This window comes from Anabrus simplex, chromosome 2 (assembly GCF_040414725.1).
Source record: "Anabrus simplex isolate iqAnaSimp1 chromosome 2, ASM4041472v1, whole genome shotgun sequence".
NCBI classification, from domain to species: Eukaryota; Metazoa; Arthropoda; class Insecta; order Orthoptera; family Tettigoniidae; genus Anabrus; species Anabrus simplex.
In genome coordinates, this window is record NC_090266.1 from 327,368,303 (window position 1) to 327,389,693 (window position 21,391).

The window sequence follows — 21,391 nt, forward strand, 5'->3', positions numbered from 1 at the left end:
TGCCGAGAGTGGGGTTCGAACCCACTATCTCCCGAATACTGGATTCTGGCCTCACTTAAGCGACTGCAGCTATCGAGCTCGGTGAGAACGCTTCCATTTAGCTGGAAATTTGGAGAAAATGTGAGTTAGTAGACAGCGTTGAAATCGAAGCTCTTCGTCTAGGTAGTCAAATAATAAGCCGGCAGGGATCGTGGTAATCCAGTGGCATAAATTTAGGCACAGTGGCTTCTCGCCAAGGCGGTCGCGGTTTGAATCCCGTCCACTGCAAGTGGGATTTTTGAAAATCAAAGTTAAGTTCTTTTGGTTCTAACTTTATGTAAAACTCTATGTTTCCTGGCTATGATGACGATATTAGTTGTTACGTAAAGCTACAAGCTTGCTGTAATAGCCTGGCATACTTTGAGAATGGGTTTAATAAAACCTTATCCGTAAGATGTAGTAGCTACAGTAATTTACTTCACGTGTGCTAATAGATCCGTGCGAGTAATTATACATTCATTCAGGCAGTGTATTGTAAAATATTGCCTCTAACACGTTTAGTATTTTATGTATGGGACAAACAAGAATTTTAGTCTTGTGAAATATCAGGCTGAAGGAACAGCGTGATACTAAAATTTGAACATTCATTTCAGGCACGAGGGCAGAAAGGGTTGTTGTTCAATATGAAGTATAATTGCTTTTATTGATTGGAAATACTAACATCTTTCTTGTTGGGGATTATTTTAAGTACAGTATAATTGGCAAAAGAATTAAGCGATGAATTATTAAGAAGGCTTGTTTCCATGTAGGTGTTTTACCATTTCAGTTTTCGGAAATTTATTTTATACAAGGAAGACTTAACGCAGTTTAAATATTTACCAACCTTAGTGGCATGGTTTGTTAGTCTCTGCCTATTGTTCCCAAGGTTGAAGCTTTGACCCCGGCTTGTGGGTGATTAAATACAACTGCGTGTCGTTGCTTCTGATATGATAAATAACCCCCGAGGAACAAAATTCCGACTCCTCGACTTCTGTTAGGACAGTCAGCAGTTAGGACGGACATTACCGGTACCGCTATTTTATTTAGGTTTTGAAAGTCAAATTCAGTCATATCCGTACAGGCCATAAAGGCCCTTGGAGGGGTACCTGGTGGGGCAGAGTGGTCAGCTGTACGCCCGGCCGCCTTTGCCCCCAGGAATTAACCTGGTATTAATTTTTGGTGTAGAATGATTGAAACTCAGGGCCATATGCACCTCAAGAAGTGGAAATCTAGTTTCTTAAATGTTTCAACTTCCTGGCCGAGAATCGAACCCATGTCCTTCCGGGTGAACCGAGCACGCCCTTACCGCCTCGGCCAGGCAGCACCTCTAGGTTTTGAAATATGATGCGAAAAAGTATCCGTTTTGGGGACTGCAACCTTAATTTTATGAAAGACCTCTTACGATACTGGGGAATGAGGACAAATCTTCGTCGAAGTTTCCGATGTACTAACGTGACGTCTAATGATAGGAGCTTTTGCTATGCCTGTGAACTGTCGCTCAATTCCAAGAGCATGCTACAGTGTTACAGTGCCTTAAAACCCATTCGTGCATAGCGTCCGAAAAATCGGACGTCTTACAAATGATAAAAAATTACAATTTTTTTTCCATGGTTTTAAGCCCACACTACTTTCTTTCACTTCAGAAAGGCTGTAGCTAACAGGAAACAAGAATACATTATTCTCAATTCTTAGCGTTCATTGTTGAGTCACATTTGTAGCCAGGAAGGCGGCAAGACAAAAAAAAACTTTATGCACTAATGGCTACAAACGTAATTTACGAGAAGTATAACGAAACAAAAGCAGACCAAATGCAGCATCTTTAATATTTCGAAATATTTTACAGGTTTATTCTATCAATTAAATATCTTTAGCTGATCTCTTCTGTTACTGCATCCATTGCTAATGTATCGTCAGTCGATCCTTTCGTAAGGGCAAGCATTGGCGTTATATCTTTACTTGTCTTATAAGGTTTAATATAACTGAATTATATGTATGTATTTAAGTCTGAATACTTCGTAAAATTTATTGGTAAATTTCTTTTCTTTATGTAGAGATGTGGATGATCTTTGTTCGAGAGATGAATCCCTATCGGTACTCATACATACTTCCCTTTAGAATTAACCCCGGTTGCTGGCTTCAAATAATCCAACTCAGTTCACTGAGAGAACACAACTTCTCTTTGTATAGTTCACATCGTCTAGGGAGCCTCTCCCTTTTTCATTACTTACGTAACAGCAGCCAAGTGATAAATATTCTACAATATTTCTTTTCTTCGCGACTACACCCAGGACATAAATTAATTTCGCACCTAGCCGATGTAAGAGGTTATACGGAATGCGGCTATTTCTGTACTTGATGGGCTATGGCACCTTCCATTAAATAAGAGAGACACATATTATGATACATTATGTGTATTACTCAATGTTGTTGCTTTAATAATGAAATCGGACATGGAACTTGACAAACGTACTGCCTAACGACTATTTAAACAAAACTAATTAATAAGAATTTCATATGTTTCAGTAGATCGAGAATTGAATTAACCATACTTCTCCTCCAGGTAGAAACCACATACTATACATTGTCTCTTATATTCAAGAAAAAATTACAATTATTATAAATTATACCGATTTGTTAACTTTTTGGTGGTAAATGGATTAACTCTATCGATCACTTTCAACCGTTCTGGGCGTGGCTGTCCTCGGCAACTGATTCCCAGGACAGACACGTTTGAAGTCTTTTGTCCGTTGCTAGCACTATGGTTAAAAGGGCATTAATGCATGATGTGCTTGTACAGACTCGAACTGAATTGTGTCTGTTCCTTGAACATGTGTGTGCCTCGAGATACGTAATACTGTGTTTCATAGCTTCCTAGTCTAGGGTGTAACCTTCAAGACTGCCGTGAATAACAATTTTTTTATGTTTGAGATCTGTTTGTCACATTTGCTCTCAATTCTTTGGTGATATGGCAGTACTAGAACTTGGAAGGTATCGACCATGACCTTAAATAATCCTTAGCAGACGAATAAGTTTAGTTTGTTGCATAACTCTACTCGAGTTATTTCTCTGGAAATGTAAGGTTGTGTTAGTATCCATTCTTAAGGCTAAAATGTTTACATTCTAATATTAAATTGAAGTCAATTCTTTTCATGAATACATGAATGCTGGAAATGGATGATTTGTACGTACACTTCCCTTATTCACGTTTACTCTCGGTGTAGTTCGTCTCAAAGTAAAGCCCTATAGCAAGTTAAGGAAGATGGAAAAGAAGTTCATCTGATATGGATCAAAGGCCACACTTGAATACTATAGAACAAAACAGCAGACCAAGCGATGAAGCATAGCATCATAGGACAGTTCCTGCCATATACGGACTTCCAACATCATATCAAGAAACAGGCTTACAGAGCATGGTCGAATCACTGGACAACAACACAGCTCATCGAAGGCAAGATTTATGCCGCTATCCAGAGATATATCCCACAGATACGATGGTTCAACCTCCTATCTCTTACTCGCCAACATACTACTTCAGTAATAAGAATGAGACTTGGACCTGAATCTTACCCCAGGCATCTGTTCAGAATCAATGTTGTAGACTCCCGACATTGCTCCACTGATCCCAATCAAGAAGCAGACCTCAACCATACAAGTTTAGAATGTGTTAAACACAAATTACATGTAACCAATTTATCTCAGTCCCTTGTAAAACAGAAAATTCCCCTTCCCACGTCTATCTGGTCGTTGTTAAGCAGCTATGACCTCCATGCATACGAAGCAACAGCCAAGTACTCATAATGCCATGACAGGCCCCATGGCATGAGGATGTTGTACATTGTCCTTCCTTCTTTAATAAATGTACAGAGGTGGCTGTATAGCCTTACATAACGAATTTAAAAGAAAAGTTTAAAACAAAAAGTAAAATCCTTGATGAAAGCCCATTTTCATTGAAAAGGTTTTGGACTTTATCTTCCTTTGTTCTGTCACTATACTCAGCAGAGACTCTTGTAATCTTTTGAGTGTGTGGCTAGAAGTATGGCTTCCGTTCGGTGCTTATCGTCTTGGCAGGAATAAGTCTATTCCAGCCACTTAATTGACGTGATACTGCCCGAGATTTTGTACACGTTGAAATGTTTCCGTAAAGAACACACCCCTAACAGTGTGGAATAACATGAGGTAAACACACACACCTTCTACATAATTTGATAAGCCGTTTCACGGTTATGAATATTGTGCGATAACGGCTAAACTAATTTCAGTGAGCAACCCCTTATCTTAACGAGCGAGTTAAATTTTGTTTGAAAAGAACTGTTTTAATGGAATTGCCGATGCCAGTTTTCCTACCTAACTTTCTTATTTCCCTGCACTGTGACGTTCCAGTATCGTCTGCGTGATCACATAACTCAGCATTGTTCGAAGGTCCTTCGGTAGGTTCTTTGTGGCAGCTGAAGCAATATGTAACACACTTGAAGCGCAATAGTGTTATAGCCCAGTTTCAATAACAAGAATTATATCGTCAAGAGCTTACGCAGTTTTACCCATTTACCTTCCCACTTTATTCTGTATTTCATCACTCTGGACCATGAAATTTCATTGCAGCATTCGCTACTCAGGTCGTAGTATCATATCTCTAACATGGAAACATCGTCAATGGGTTAGTCGCCGATCGCGATGAAACTTGGAAAACACATTGAGGTACACGTAAAAATGATGTCGGCATCAATTTTGGGTGCCAGCATTCATTAGAGCGTTAACTACGGGGCCTAAAAGTTGCGACATTTCAAATTCTGCGCGATCAGCGATGAATACCTCCTGGCCAATGCTAAGCTGGCACACTGCGTACTTGGTGACACGCCTCTGCACCTCCTCCCCTCCACGCTCCAATTGGTTCGCCACCGCAGCCGGCAAGCGCGGGGAGAAGGGAAATGTGCGGTGGCGAACCAATTCGAGCGTGGAGGGGAGGAGGTGCAGAGGCGTGTCTCCATGTACGCAGTGTGCCAGCTTAGCATTGGCCAGCAGGTATTCATCGCTGATCGCGCGGAATTTGAAATGTCGCAAATTTTAGGCCTCGTAGTTAACGCCCTAATGAATGTTGGCACCCAAAATTGATGCCGACATCGTTTTTACGTGTACCTCCATGTGTTTACCAAGTTTCATCGCGATCGGCGACTTACCTATTGCCGATGTTCCCTTGTAAGTACCAACATCCTTATTTAGCCGACAAAATTTAAATCCCATGCACTATACATCATATATATATGCCTTTCTGTCTGCGGGGATGATAACGGACACAGGACCTCACGAATTGCTGTTTTGGAAATTAGTAGCTGAGGGTGGCCGTTCTCAAAACGGTTGAAAGTCCTCAGAGGGATAATATTTTTACCAGTATAATTCATATCAATACGCAATTGACGTGGGCATTCAAGAGTACATTTTATGCATTTCGATGATAGAATATTTCTATCAGCTTTAGGACGCAATAAAATGGTGTTTCGTCGTAGTGAAGTACAATAATATGTTTTGAAACAGAGCCTGACCACCTTTTATTTCCTTCATAGTAGTAAGACGATTTCTAAATGCTGCTCGCTATTTTTTAATATGCCTGTGTATATTTACCTTTACTTAGTCGTAATACCGCGACTTCCTGAAACTCCAATCAGTCTGTGTGAGCCTTAGATGTAAAGCAGGTGCTCATGTTACAACGTGTTTCAGAGGTTTTCTCACTGATCGGGTAGGTTACTGAGATGAATGGTAACTGAATGCGAAGCGAAACATGTGGCAAGGACAGGAAGGCCGATCTATGTCGGTGTACTCGTGTACGCTGAACGGAGGCAGTATCTACAATCCGCACCAACAACACGGGGTGAACCGCAAGTTCGGGGTCCGCCCTCACTGCCGCAACCGCCGGAGATCCACTGCTCATCAGACGCTGCTGGAGGCCATCTCCAAGGTAGAGTGTTCGTCATTTGTGTGATCACACGACCAAACTTTATCCGGACCAAGGTGCTTGGTCATTGTACCTCCCCGTGTCTCATTCAATGCCAAGGGCCTTCATTTTTGATTGGTTAAGTTATTTCCATCAGACAAATTGCTATTTTCTTTTCAATCTCCCTGTATTCATACGTAGTATATTAAAATATATTTAATGTCAGCAACACAAACAGAAACCGGTGATCTGGTAAACTCTGGATATAATTTAGTCGTGTGAAAGAATAATTACGCTGCATACTACATGTTTCATACTTTACACTAACTCACTCTTTAACGCGAACAGTAATTAACACTACTAACTCTGGCCTGAAAATCTCTAATCATTTTCAATTAAAACTCATTTCTAACACAGTGAACTGTATCTGAATTTGGTGTTCGTACAATTATATGATAATTTCTGAAGTGTGTGCATTCTTACTATGTACTTGCATATGATTCCTTCGCGTCAGATCGACAGAAGGTAATCAATGGAGATTTTGTCTTCAAGTGGGGTCTCACAGAAAATTTCCCAAAGTACGTGGCCTCCAAGAAAATTACTTCTCTAATTGTTTTGGTCTATTAAAACAGTTACTGTGGTTTTTTACAAACCGGCCATCACTTCTTTTAGCCAAGATCTGCCTTTACGACCCGACACCGCCATCATAAACCCAATCACCAGCAGTTCAGTGCGTTACCTTGTAGAAGATTTGGATGTGTCCTTAGATATGGTAAAGGCGGAAGTCGTACTATACAGTACAGTATGGAGAAGGAAATATTTTCTCACTTTAAACTCGAATTTTATCAAAATTAATGTCAATTTCTGACGTAAATACGACGAACAATAAATGAATACAAACCCGTGCTGATGTTGTAATTGGTCATTTCAATATTTTTTTCTGAAGTAGATGAAAATTATATAAAATGAATCTCGGATGACCAGTGACTGCGTAGGACTTAGTAGTCCAGGTATTTGAACCCTTGCCTCATGTACCTGTGGTTGCCGAATACAATACCCGTGTTTTGGATGGCGTTTAAGATACCTTAAACATTACAAACCCGTGTCGGCAGATTTATTGGCTCGTTAAAGAACCTGTCTTTAAGGCAAAAATCCGACACTCTGGTGACTGGTAAAACCTATAGCAGTTGAGAGGACGTTGAACACATGGTTATAATTACACCTCGGATATTTAGGCGCGAAAATTTGTATTTTATATTAATACGCACTTATCAATTAAAATACCATTTTTATTTTTCTAAATTGATAATAACTCTAAATGCATACAAGTAATAAGGCAATAACCTGTTAATACAATATTTCACATACACGATGGTTCACCACATTTTTGAGTCTTTATCACTAAATAATTAAAACATTGAATTACAAGCACGTTACTGCCCATAATTTGATGCACAGTAAATCACTAGCACTTTTCTAGATTTTCTGTTGTGTAACTACACCACTTGTCTGACAACACTAGCTTGTAGGCTGAGAAAGTACGCTCAAAGTCAACAGAGGTTACAGGGCTGTATTTGAATTTTGGTACAAGACGTGGGGAGATGTCACATTCAACGTTAGTTCTGCCAATCAACACATCCTTTAGAACATTTCTGGCCGATGTGATGCACATGGGATCTTCATTTAGGGCGAGAACAAAACTTCTGATTGCATCAAAATGTTCGCTGTAGTACACAATGCCCTGAAGCCAAGTCCTCAGCGCGTAAGGATGGGTTCTGGTGGCAATTGAAAATCAGGTAATTCATTGCGGAACAACTGGATCCGTGTGGGTGCCTTTACAAGAAATTTCTTAGTATAGGAGATCATCTTGTTGACTCGAGGAAATTCGGCACGTATCTGCTCAGCCACGCGATTCATAGCATGAGCAAGACAAGAGACGTGAATCAAAGCAGGGTAAAATACTTTCAGCAACTTAGCAGCAATCATGTAAGCGGCTGCATCAGTAAATATAAGAAGCGCCTTATTTTCGTCCATATTATTGGGGAAAAGCACCATGAGACCTTTATTTACAACCTGAGCAACTGTCTCCTGATTGGTTTTGGTTATCTGTCTGCTGCAGATCAAATATGGCGAACACGGTGTGTCGAGATCTAATGTTCCGACTATCAAGTGGGAAGTACAAAGATCTACAGTGTCAGTAGTCTCATCGACAGAGATCCAGATGTAAGGGGTCTCCTATATCTTCCCTCATCCACCTGACTGTGTCTTCGTAAAGAGTGTCCAGGTAGTTTTTTCTTAAAGTTGATTCGGATGGAATGTTCCGATGACAGTATTTTTGTAAAAAACTTTTGAAGGAAGGATTTTTAAGTGAGCTGAAGGGAATATTTGCTGACACAAGAGCTCTGCATAAGAGCGCATGGAATTCGTCTTTGCTTCCCTTATTTAGCGATTCCGTTGTTAACAATCTTTGTTTAAGATTTGATTTCCTTTGCAAATTTTCCTGATGTTTAATCCCCTGGACATGTTGACTAAGATGCGATCGCCTTTCACTGGACACCTAGAATTAAGGACAACTATAAATAGTGGCAAGTATATAGGCCAGTTGAAAATATGCACAGAAGACTATTCAAATTCATAAGGCCTTGTAGCGCTTCCCGATCCCTCCAGTAGACATGCACCCTGGACCTTTAAGTGGCGCAGTAGAGGTAATAATTCCATATGACTATTCCTATCCTGGTCCAGCCTTTGTAAGACAGACCCTCCAACGAGGGTGGGCGGCATCTGCAGTGTACAGGAAACTGCGTGCTTTTGTAGTGGACGATAGTATTATGTGCGAGTTTCAAAAATGTTTCGGACAGTACAAACACACAATCCCCGAGCCAGGGGAAATAACCATTTAAGGTTTAAATCTCCATTCCGGCCGGGAATCGAACCCGGGGCCCTCTGACTATGCTGACCATTCAACCAAGGAGCCGAACACAGTAGAGGTGAATTTAATTAATTTCTTTTCCTGTTTTGTTATGTTCGGTTAGATTATGTTGGCCAACATTTTTGTTATTACCGGTACTGATGCCCGCGCATGGCTGAATTCCGTGTTTTTTCCTCCCTACATTTAGTGTATGCTTATCGAAAAATCATTGATGTATATATTTACGATATGTATAATCTGTCATACACTTCCTACAATTGATAAAACTGAATATCTAATTTTCTTACAATTTCCACCTCGTATTTTTAGGTTCCCTACGGCAGCATGATATTTTCATTTTTCAATACGTTTGTACTATTATTCCTCTTCTAAAACCTGCTTGAAAATTTCCCTTTCTCGGAAATGAATAGACCTTACAGTAGCACACAAACATGGCTAGTTTTTAACGGTTCTGTAAACAAAAATCGAGGGATCGGGATGCGCTACAATCCCCAATTCATATTTACTGTTATACTTAGTTTAGTGTATGTACGCTGAATTGATGTATAAAATGTATAAAACGTAATACAGCAGAGAGATAGAACGCCTACGTATTAAGTACGACTCTCACACCAAAGTACGTACTTCGGAGTGAAATTTAAACAAATTTCACTTACCTCTTACTTTCGGCATAATGCAGACACTGAGCAAACGGACGCACTGAAAGTTTCTCACAGAATGGAATGAAGAGTTTCGTTTCCAGCAGGTCAATGGACACTGTCCCCCACCTCGTGACACACAGACTGAGGGACAAAGGGAGTATTCACAGCGGGAGGTTCTCAAGAACTTCCGGGATGTGGTAATTGGTTTACAGCTTCACATTTTGTCTGAAAAGAATTTCAAGAAAGGACTACTCAAGATACTGAAAACGAGTCGGCAAATATTTAAGTTTCTCGGACTAAATTTAAAAGTTTTTAATCGATTTGGGGATAAAATATAGCAATTATAGGAATATAGGCAAAAATAGGTTCTAACGCCAATTTAGGCATTTTAGGCACTATAGGACCACCGTTTCTAACCTTATAAATACACTAGCTTATGTACCCGTGCTTCGCTACGAAATTCTATATTGTATACAGAATTGTAGGTTAGGTAGTGTACACGTTGTGAGCAAGACTGTATTAAATTGCATAGCTCTTAACGTTACCCTAGAAACGCAACGGAGAAATCACCAAACGTCTTTTCTCATATGAAGACTGTGTTAGGGAATTTTCATTGTAATGGTAGGCCCGCTTGCCTACCATCAGTCACAATCAGGTTGGGGAACTGCATTGTAATGGCAGACACTCACTCTCCACCTGCCTTTTTACATCCTCAGAAAGAATGTCTTAGTGGTTTTCCCAACTGAAATTGACATAGGTCATTACAATGACGTCAGTATGAATGGCGCGAGTAAAAGCAATGATTTTACATGAAATACTCGATCAAATGGAAAAGAACACTTTTTATCACTTTTAACGAACAGTACTACGCTGCCGATCTAACAGTCCAAAGTTCAAGAGCTGGAATGACCAGGCCGCAGACAGCCGTGATCCGTGAAAAATCTCAGTCATTTTTTGTGGTGGGGGGTCGAATAGTGGAGAGTCCCAGGGCAAAAACTATGCCCTTTTACTAATCTGTTTCCTAGGAGTACCCGGTGAGTCGGAAAATCTCAGTTCACTACACTGGCTGCGAAAAAATCTGACTTGGAGGCAATTTTTTCCTCCAAGCCAGAAGAGAAACCCCCTCTTCACTGCTAATTTTGAATAAAATGAATGTAGAATTTAATAAAAATGAAGAGGAAGAAGCTCTTTTTAAGAAACGGCTCTTTTCAGGATTGAAGTTTATTTAGTGAATTGTGGTGCTATAACTTGGAATATGCCTAAATTGTAATTCTAGACCAGGTCATACTACTACTACTACTACTAAGCGAGCCTCTGCCTTAAGAGTGCACATTGCTCATTCAAACAGCGCGTCAGAGTAGTGATCTCCGAGCTCGATAGCTGCAGTCGCTTAAGTGCGGCCAGTATCCAGTATTCGGGAGATAGTGGGTTCGAACCCCCCTGTCGGCAGCCCTGAAGGTGGTTGTCCGTGGTTTCCCATTTTTACACCAGGCAAATGCTGGGACTGTACCTTAATTAAGACCACGGCCGCTTCCTTTCTATTCCTAGGCCTTTCATGTCCCATCGTCACCATAAGACCTATCTGTGTCGGTGTGACGTAAAACGAATAGCAAAAAAAAGTGGGGATCAAATAGCTGGAATACTATGATGAAGCAGTGAGTTACGTACCAGCAGTACGGTATCAGAAAATGTATGAACCAGAGGAATGACATGCTAAAGAAGAAAGTTTTTTAACTCCACAGCTATTTCCCGCCAATATTCAGTCAGGCTGTTATACTCGGTACGCAGCAGTAATCCCATCTATCGGAGTTGAGCGGCAGCATAAGAGACAAAGAATTTCATACAGGGCAAATAAAAGTGTTTATTTCATAGACTGTAGTTTGTTATTCCCCGACTATATACCGACTTTCATTTAATTCTCTTAACGCATTTTCTCGTGGCTCGGCGTTGATATGGACTTGGCAACAAAAATACAAATTCAGGAATATCTGTGCTATCAAAGCTGGTACGGTAACAATGTATGACATAAATGCTCGGAAATGTAATTCTATATAACTTTAGTTATGTAGTATTTATCGATAGGGCCACTAATAATATAAATATTTGAGAATTAAATTCTAGGCCTTCCCCTAAACTACCATTTCACACAGCGTAATTAATTTGTATAGCCTAGATCGTACTGGCTCATCCCCCGACTTCACATACCGATTTTCATTAAATTCCCTTCAGCCGTTTTCTCGTGATGCGTGTACATACATACAGACATACAGACATACAGACAGATAGACATTACGGAAAAGTAAGAAGTGTATTTCCTTGTTACTATGGACATGACCGATACAGAAATACCATTCTTTTCGAATTCTGAGCAATGTACAGACAAAACTCTTATTTTATGTATACAGATGAAACATGCAAATCCAACTTCATTTTAAGTTATCTCTTAAGGAACAAAATAGCTTTTTGCCTAAAATCCGAGGACTAGTTATATGTTTTAGGCTGAGCAGAATGTATTCTCGTACGTTATGTCTGCTGACTAATATACTGTGACTTAAAATTCAATACGAAAAATATTTACTTATCAATACATTACCAAGTGCACTGTTCTAATCTGTATTGATATTATAAACAGAAAACGTTTGTGATTTTGTTTGTATATGAAGGCTAACATTGGGGACCTTTCTAGAGATTTCAGTACCTCTTTCACCATTAGAAAGTTCTTTTCTTCTATATTATTATAGGCTATATACACGTTGTGTCAAAATTCAACGACAAAATTACAGGAATAGATTCCTTATGCAGAGAGAAGGAAAAGGGTATGAAAGAATGCGTAATTGCATAGTTATCCGACGTATGTTTGGGCACCACGCTCTCCTGACTTCAAACACCCTGGATATTTATATGCGGAGACATGCAAAGTGTATCGTGTGTTCGACTGCTGCTCTCCGTGCGCGCATCGTGTCTTATCAGACATCATACATTTTTGATCGTGTTTGGCACTTAATGCGATCACTAGCCGAAGCTTTTATTTAGGCTGGATGAGATCACTTTGGACATTCCACTCTTACCAGATGTATGCATAAACCTTTTCCAGTTTAACTAACGGATGGCGCCAGCGAACAGTACACAGCGTACGAATTTGACACATACGTCAGTTTGTTCGTCTGAGATTAACCTACCAACACACACAAGTTGAGTCCGCCAGATACTAGCGTCTGTGTTGTATGGTTCAGCGATCATGTCGATGTTTGTGCCTGAAAAATGACATTTGCGACACGCATTGCTTTTCTTATTTAATCAAAAGAAAAAGGCTGTGGAAAATCATCGTTTGCTGGTAGAAACATATGGTGAACACGCTCTGTCGGTTAGAATATGTGAGACATGGTTTCGACAGTTTAAACGCGGTGATAACGTGACCACAAAAGTACGAAGAGCTATTGCAGGTGTTACTGGATAATGACTCAACTCAAACTCAACAGCAATTGGAACAAACATTAGCAAACGTTCACGAGTAATGAGGAAGATCAATAAACTCGATGAATGGGTTCCACACGATTTTGAATGAACGGCAAATGGAAAATCGCAAATTCACTTGTGAAATGCTGCTTCAACGCCACCAAAGAAAATCATTTCTATACCGAATTGTGACAGGTGACGGAAAATGGATTTATTTTGAAAACACGAAGCTTTGAAAATCGTGGCTGTCACCTGGCGAAGCCAGTCCTTCAACACGAAGAAGACCATGCTTTCTGTCTGGCGGTACCAGAGCGGTATTGTGTATTATAAACTCTTGAAGCCCGGCGAAACAGTTAATGCACAACGCTATTGCCAACAAATGATTAATTTAAATCACGCATTGATCGAAGGATGACCGGAATGGGCCAGAAGACATGACAAAGTGATTTTTTTACACGACAATGCGCCGTCTCACACAGCAAAACCAGTGAAAGACGCCTTGAAATCGCCTGGACGGGGCATGCCTCCGCACCCGCCGTACTACCCCGACATGGCGCCATCTGATTATCGCCTCTGGGCATCAATGGGGCACGTGCTCTTAGAGCAGCACTTCAGCAATTACAAAGAAGTTGGAAAATTGCTCGGCGCATGGTTTGCCGCAAAAGACAAGCCATTTTTCTGGCATGGTATATAACTTACCAGAAAGATGGGTGAAGTTTGTAGAAGCCGATGGCCAATATTTTGAATAAAGAAATATGAATTTCCCTTGAAAACTGCGTGTTTTGTTTACCACAGAAACCGGCAAAAACTTATGCATACACCTGATACTTACATTACATTTCTTCTTATTTTATTTTTCACACCCCTCTACGTACTACCTTCGTTTCCGTCTTAGTTTATCTATCAGTTTAGTCATCATTCATCCACTTACTATGCAAAATCTTGCTAAAATTATCTTGGGGTTAACATTATCCTTACTGATTACCCCACGTATCCTTCTTTCCTTGGACTAACTTTCACACAACGCCAACTCATCCCCTAAAACACCCATCTCGCACCATGGGCTTACTCCTTCAGTAATCACTAATGCGTTTATTTAGAGCATAAATTACGTCCTCATAATATTATCCCCTTATCCTGTTTTCATCTCATCCAGTGCCTTGCTATCCCATTAACATGATAACTTACATGCTCATCTTTCCACACTTCCTTCTCACTCCTCCTTAAACTTACTTAGGACTTAAGTAACATAATCTACTTCCCAAATTACTGCTCAATTAATTATATGTTGATCAATCATCAATCACTACTGATCTGCATTTAGAGCTATGACTACACAAGCTACCGGGCCTTTCCACGACCTTAGACTAACAAACCTTTCTTTAAATTTCCACTAGAGTCCTTTCAACCTTTGACTCCTCCTCTGTCGTTTTTCTGCTGATATATCCGCGGTTTGAGAGGCTTCACAGGTTTTCCCTCAAGTCCACGACTTTCTTTCTAAACAGTTTTCTGTGGAGAATTTCAGTTGGTGTAATGCTTCTTTCTTGTAGATCTTCGTCTATCTCTCTTAACTAGCGTCGACGGGTTTTCCATTTCTCCTGAAGCGCACACTAATCTTTGCGGATTTATTCTCTTGAAATACCAGTAAAAGCTCAACATCTTCTTTCGCACTTTGGCGAATATATCTTATGTATGTGAATACAACGCCTTGCTTAAACTTACATAGAACGTATACACTTTTGACACTTTCTTTCGCCTTGATATCATCCTAAGGAACTTCCTTTTATTTTCCTCAGTCAGAGAATTTATTATTATTATTATTATTATTATTATTATTATTATTATTATTATTATTATTATTATTATTATTATTATTATTATTACTATTATTATCTTTTTTTAAAATATCTTAATGCTGACCAGGTCCTAATATCGCTCTGCTAGGTTCGGTTTTTTATTTTTTTGCCCAGGCTCAGGCGTCTCATATAGAGATTTTAGACCTGGAAATTTATCTGTAGGCACTAAATTCATTCCTCTAGCCTCCTACACTTGAACTGATCCTAAAAAGCTACTCGAATGGCTGTCATCCACGTTAGAAGGCTTAGCAACCTCCGTGCTCTGGTGTATGCTGCGCTCATCGTGTCAGCGTTCTTGCACTTACTAGGCTGTGGATTCCTTCAGGAGACGGTTCACCTCGTTCTCCAGTGTTAAACAGTCTGTATATGGACCAATTTCAACGAGTGTGCTACGGTTCCTCGCACTTTCCACGTACACACTCCTTGACGCCTTGAGCTCTGCCAGAATTACTCAAGTATATAGATTTTCTTATTCACTTCTCCTCCTTCCTTCCTTTTAAATTCCTCTTTGTTATGATTTTATTCGCCATTAGCGCCAGTAACAACCAAATTTTAAAGGTTTTCCAATCCCGTCATGTTTCTGTTCTCGTTCATACTCTACTAACTAGCTCGTTAGGTGCTCTGGGTGGTGAGATCGAATCCCTGCGTAATTTGTTAGCGTTTTAAGTGTATTTAAATTGGAAGCCCCGAGTCAGTTAAATTCCTGGTACGTTTGTGAGCAACATTTCGACGTCTTTTAAAACTGATAGTGGATGGAGCGACATTAAACTCTCATCGCAACTACTATCATTACTCATTTTCTACAATATCGTGCATAAACTATTAATAATAAATAAAGATAGATAAATAAACATATTTTTCTTCGCCACTTCTCGTTTGTCCCTCCTCGGTTATCGTTAATCCTTTCGTAGTTTCTTTCAGCTTTCCTGTTTCTCCCTTTCTCCCTTTTCTTCCTTGACAGTCTCACTGAACAGTTTGAGACTAAGTTCCCGAGCTTACTCAGTCTAGCAAGGTTCTCTTATCATTCGTTTTATTTTCTGCACCGTATGTCAGGCTATTGATCACATTGGTGCTTGTCCAGGAGTCATTTCCACACCTCCAGTTACTCGTAGTATTGCGACTAAAGCTGCCGTGATAAAGCAATAGCTTCCATCGCTTGCCACACACGCATTCACCACCTACAGTTCACTTCTCCCACTTTAAAGAAGCCAGTATCCAGTATTCGGGAGATAGTAGGTTCGAACCCCACTGTCGGCAGCCCTGAAAATGGTTTTCTGCGGTTTCCCATGTTCACACCAGGCAAATGCTGGGGCTGTGCCTTAATTAAGGCCACGGCCGCTTCCTTCCCACTCCTAGCCCTTTCCTGTCCCGTCGTCGCCATAAGACCTATCTGTGTCGGTGCGACGTAAAGCAACTAGCAATAAAAAGGCTTCAAACCTATCTTCTCTCTTCGCTTGACTATTTAGAATTGTTGCATAAAATAAAGATATGGTAAATTCAAAGTTCAGAACTGACCAAGATCAGCTTATCAAGTCCACGAGAAAGAAGATCAAAACAACTCCAGTAATGTCTTCTTACAAGACATTTCCCCACCTATGTACCGAACTCCTTTAATATTCGAAGTTGTTGCTGGTCCTCGGCCGTCATTTATCGGGTTCTTGCACATGAAATAACGGATTAGATATTCAAACAACGACATTTTTTCTTCCCACCGGCAGTGGTTTAACGTAGCTCTTACACATGGAAGATGTTTGGCGACGGAGAGATGAGAAAAGCTGCGGCCGTGGTTTTAATAAAAGTACAGCCTGGTGTAAAAATGGCAAACCACGGAAAACCATATTCTGGGCTGCTGACAGTGGGGTTCGAACTCACAACCTCCCGAATGGAGACTCACAGTTAAGCGACCGAACCGCCTAGCCATTTCGCTTGGTAAAACGGAAACTTTACTACAATGGACTTCTATTAATTTTTCATCGAAATGGGCACCATTCGATGCAATACACTTTTACTAACGAGTTACAAGTGCTTTCTTGCCTCTTTCATACAAGGACAACTATCAAGATGTAAGAAATTCTTCGAAGGCACTCTTGACAGATGTTCTACTCATGACTCTCTCTCCCGCCAAAAATTGTCCAAACATATAAAAAAAGTGGCAGTCGTTTGGGAAGAGATCTGGCGAGCGTGTTGGATGAGGAGGAGTTTCATAGATTTTGACTCTTGAGTTTGAAACATGCGATAATGCTTAACACGTGACTTTTTTACGTTTCATTGAACTGGATGCATCACTTCTCAGTATTAATAGTTTCACCGCATTTCGACAAGGAATAATGAAGAATATCCTCAGTTAGTTAACACTCTTGTACTCGGATGAGGTCTGGTTTTGGCATGTGTTTCCGAGGCCCGTCGGCATTTAGCCGTTATGCATATTGGCGACGATTATCGCTAATATCCGTATTTTTCGTACGTCCCTGCTTTGATAAGAAACGGAACATTCCTGTTCCAGATCAAAATAGTACAAAATTCTAAACTACACCACAAAATAACAAAATAGAAATCGAATTATTCCATGTGCACATGCAGATATATTTAACATGTACGTTATTACCAAAAACACTGACACCATATGGTGATGTTCTACAATATGAAAATCAATTCATCCTGAAATCCGACATTTCATGTACGGCGGCCTGAAACAAGTTCGTTGGTATCCTCGACCTCAGTTATCGCGTACTTGGGCCATTAAGTATTCGGAATACTAGGTCTCATTTGTAACTTCTCAGCTGTGTTATATTGTGATATACAAGTTGTCCTCGAAAAAGGTTCCAATGTTTACAGAGGAGGCAGTACACAACGACCGAAGGAAAAGAAGGTCCTATAAACATCGGTCCTAAACCCAAAAGCTTCGGAGTTATTGTCCGGTACCAATATCATCAACGGTCACCATGTTATTGATCTACTCTTCACAACATGTGCCCGATGTGTCCGCCATCCATTGCAATACAGCCTTCCACCCTATGTCGCATGGAATCACGCATTCATTACCGCCTAAAACTTGCCGGACTGCATCACAGGCATTGAACACTCGGTCCCTTCGTGTATCCATATCATTTATGGGGACCATATACACCATGGTCTTAAAATGTCCCCAAAGTCTAAAATCGAAAAGGTTTAGTTCAGGCGAACGGACAGGCCAAGGTATTGGCCCTCCTTGGCCCTCCCCGACCAATCCACCGCTCATGGACTGAATATTTTGAAAAACTTAGCAACGTAGAAGGAAATCTTCCTGGTGACGTCGCGAACAACCAAGCTCATTGGAAGGAAGACAGTCATATTGGTGAAATCACGCTTGATGAAGTGGGCAGGATGGTAAACAAACTCCAGTGTCATAAAGCAGCAAGAATGGATGAAATTAGACCTGAAACGGTGAAATATAGTGGGATGGCAGGAATGAAGTGGCTTCATAGAGTAATAAGTTGAGCATGGTGTATTATTAAGGTACCTTCTGATTGGACAAAAGCAGTAAAATACCAGTCTATAAGCAAGGGAAGAGGAAGGATTGCAACAACTATCGAGTTATTAGTATACCAGGCAAAGTATTCACTGGCATCTTGGAAGGGAGGGTGCGATCCGTGGTTGAGAGTGAGTTGGATGAAAACCATTATGGTTTCAGACCACAGAGGGGCAGTCAGGATCAGATTTTCAGTATCTGCCAGGTAATTGAATGCTACGATAATTAGGACAGAGTGCCGAGGGAAAAGATATTCGCCGTACTGGGGAACTTTGGGAGTCGAAGGTATTTATGTTGACAATTGGTCTGCAGTGAGAATTGATGGCTGAATGAGTTCTTGGTTCAAGGTACATGGTTACAATCCTTCACCTTTGTTGTTCATAGTTTACATGGATCATCTGCTGAAAGGTATGAAGTGTCAGGGAGGGATTCAGTTAGGTGGAAATGTAGTAAGCAGTCTGCCCTACGCTGACGACTTGGCCTTAATGGCAGATTGTGACAATCCTGGAACTTGAAAATAGGTTCAATGAGTATGGTATGAAAGTCAGCCTTTCCAAGACTAAATTGATGTCAGTCGGTAACAAATCCAAGAGAACTGAATGTCATATTGGTGATAAAAAGCTGGAACAGGTAGATCATTTCAAATATTTAGGATGTGTGTTCTTCCAGGATGGTAGTGTTGTAAGATTGAATCAAGGCGCAGTAAAGCTAATGCAATTATCTCGCAGATGCGATCAACAGTATTCTGTAAGAAAGAAGTCAGCTCTCGGACGAAACTATCTTTACATTGATCTGTTTTCAGACCAGCTTAGCAATACGGGAGTGAAAGCTGGGTGGACTCAGGATTTCTTATTCATACGTTAGAAGTAACAGACGTGAAAGTAGCGAGAATGGTTGTTGGTAAAAATAGGTGGGAACAGTGGCAGGAGGTACTGGAAATGATGAGACAAAGGCTGAGTAGGAATGAGCTCGATGAATGAAGCTGTACGCATAAACCGGCTTCGGTGGTGGGGTCATGTGAGGCGAATGGAGGAAGATAGGTTACCCAGGAGAATAATGGACTCTGTTATGAAGGGTAAGAGGAGTAGAGGTAGATAAAGACGAAGGTGGTTAGACTCAGTTTCTAACGATTTAAAGATAAGAGGTATAGAATTAAACGAGACCACAGAACTACTTTCAGACAGAGGATTGTGGCGGGGTTTAGTAAATTCGCAGAGGCTTGCAGACTGAACGCTGAAAGGCGTTACAGGCTATAATGCATATGTATGTATGTATGTATGTATGTATGTATGTATATAATGGCCTTTCATCTTACCTCAGTTTTAAGAGATTCGGGAATGCTCGATTTCTCTATCAGAAAAGCGGTTCTTCAACGCATCTCGCATTTAACACCCTATAAGCAGACTCACGAATGATAGAGACTTGTCACAGTCCTAACCTGTGTGAACGTAATGAGATAAATGTAACGACACAAGCTGGAGTGTACTTCTTCAGTGTAACGTTTGGAACAACGCATAGTTGTGAGCAACGGTTCTAAAATAATGTGCGCTATGGGCAAAATCCGAACCGTTTGATAAGCAACCCGCAAGGCCAGCAAACGCCAGGAAACGAACCGGCAGATGAAGGCACAAATGGACAGTGAGTGCAAAGGTGTTTGCTTATCCTTGGACTAATACTGATTGCGGTATGTATTTGCTTTGGTATGGGCTAGAGCAATTTTGTTACTTTCATTGATCTGTCTCTGTCTTATCCTTGGCTTTGACAATATGAAAGTGACTGAGGTATGAGCGATGCTAGTAATGCCATTCCTTGTGCAGCCAGTCCCTGCTATGAATGGTGTGAAAATTTTGCACATTGGGTCGGTAGGTGTATGCATTTCGGTGGGCTTGGCAGACTGATATGTAATAGCAACTCTGGCTCGGTGAGGAAAGCAACAGGAAACTACCTCACTCCTCATTTCCCTAGTACGCTTCTTCAGTGATGCCCAGGTCATCTATAACAGCTGATGGCGGAGCTGTTGAGGATCCAACCAGCCTTAGGGCTGAAGACTGAACATACACATACTCGTACATAGGTTACAGTAAACTAATAATGAATTAAAATAGTTTACTCTCATTACATTTCTTATACACTTGCACTTACAGTCGAAATCATTTATGCGACATCGCTTTTAACGACGTATTAGATATAACGACGAAATCTAACGATCCCGTTTAAATCCTATATAAACAGTGTATTTAAAAACTCGCTTATTACGACATGTCGTATTGATTACATTTTCGGATAAATGTATCGTCTGTAACGTCCGATGTTTATTTTTGTTTGTTACATATTTGGGGTTTACTGACAAAAATGTAACCCTTATTATTATAGATTTCAAATTTTTCTGTTAAGTAGTCAAGTTGCCGCAGAAGAAAAGAAAAGTGTTCAATATTGAAGAAAAGTCACATATAATAATGCGATTAGAAAAAGGGGAAACAAATATCAGCGTCGGGATGGAATTGGGTGTATCAGACTGAACGATTTCTACAATTAGGAAAGACAGACAGACAGTAGAGTCTATTTTCGAAGAAAATTCTTTAAAAATCAAGCGTGCCATATCATCTGAGCGCGAGGATATTGAATAATTTTTACTTAGATGGTTTAGACAGAAATGAACAAGTAATGAAGGTGATGATGTTTATTGTTTAAAGGGGTCAAACAGCTAGGTCATCGGCCCCTAAAGAACAAGTAATCTGCATATCAATGGACCTACTCTTCAAGCGAAAGCCAATGAAATTCCTCGCAGTCCTACAGTACCTACTTATTTCAGTTATCGGTACGTTTTTTGAAGTTTTAAATTCATTATGTTTATTAACCATGTAAGTGTTCAGCATAAAACTTAGAGATATGCCATTTTTAGTAAACAAAAAAGGTTTGTACAACTGTAGCCTATAACAACCTTTGATTGTCTGTTCCTTTGGAGTCGTTATAACCCATTTCACTAAAATTTGGGCATATTTCATTTAAACATATTTTCAGCTACACCAACAGATGTTCGTCACTCAAATGCGTTCT

General features: G+C 40.3%; 1 protein-coding gene across 1 annotated transcript in view; it reads left to right on the forward strand.

Annotated features, from left to right (window-relative positions):
- Positions 1-5,791: 5,791 nt before the first annotated feature.
- sei (seizure) overlaps positions 5,792-21,391 on the forward strand; it is a 520,652-nt gene continuing 505,052 nt past the window's right edge. Inside the window, exon 1 of the mRNA XM_068225985.1 lies at positions 5,792-5,968. Coding sequence (XP_068082086.1) covers positions 5,792-5,968 — 177 coding nt within the window. The remainder of the gene's footprint in view (positions 5,969-21,391) is intronic.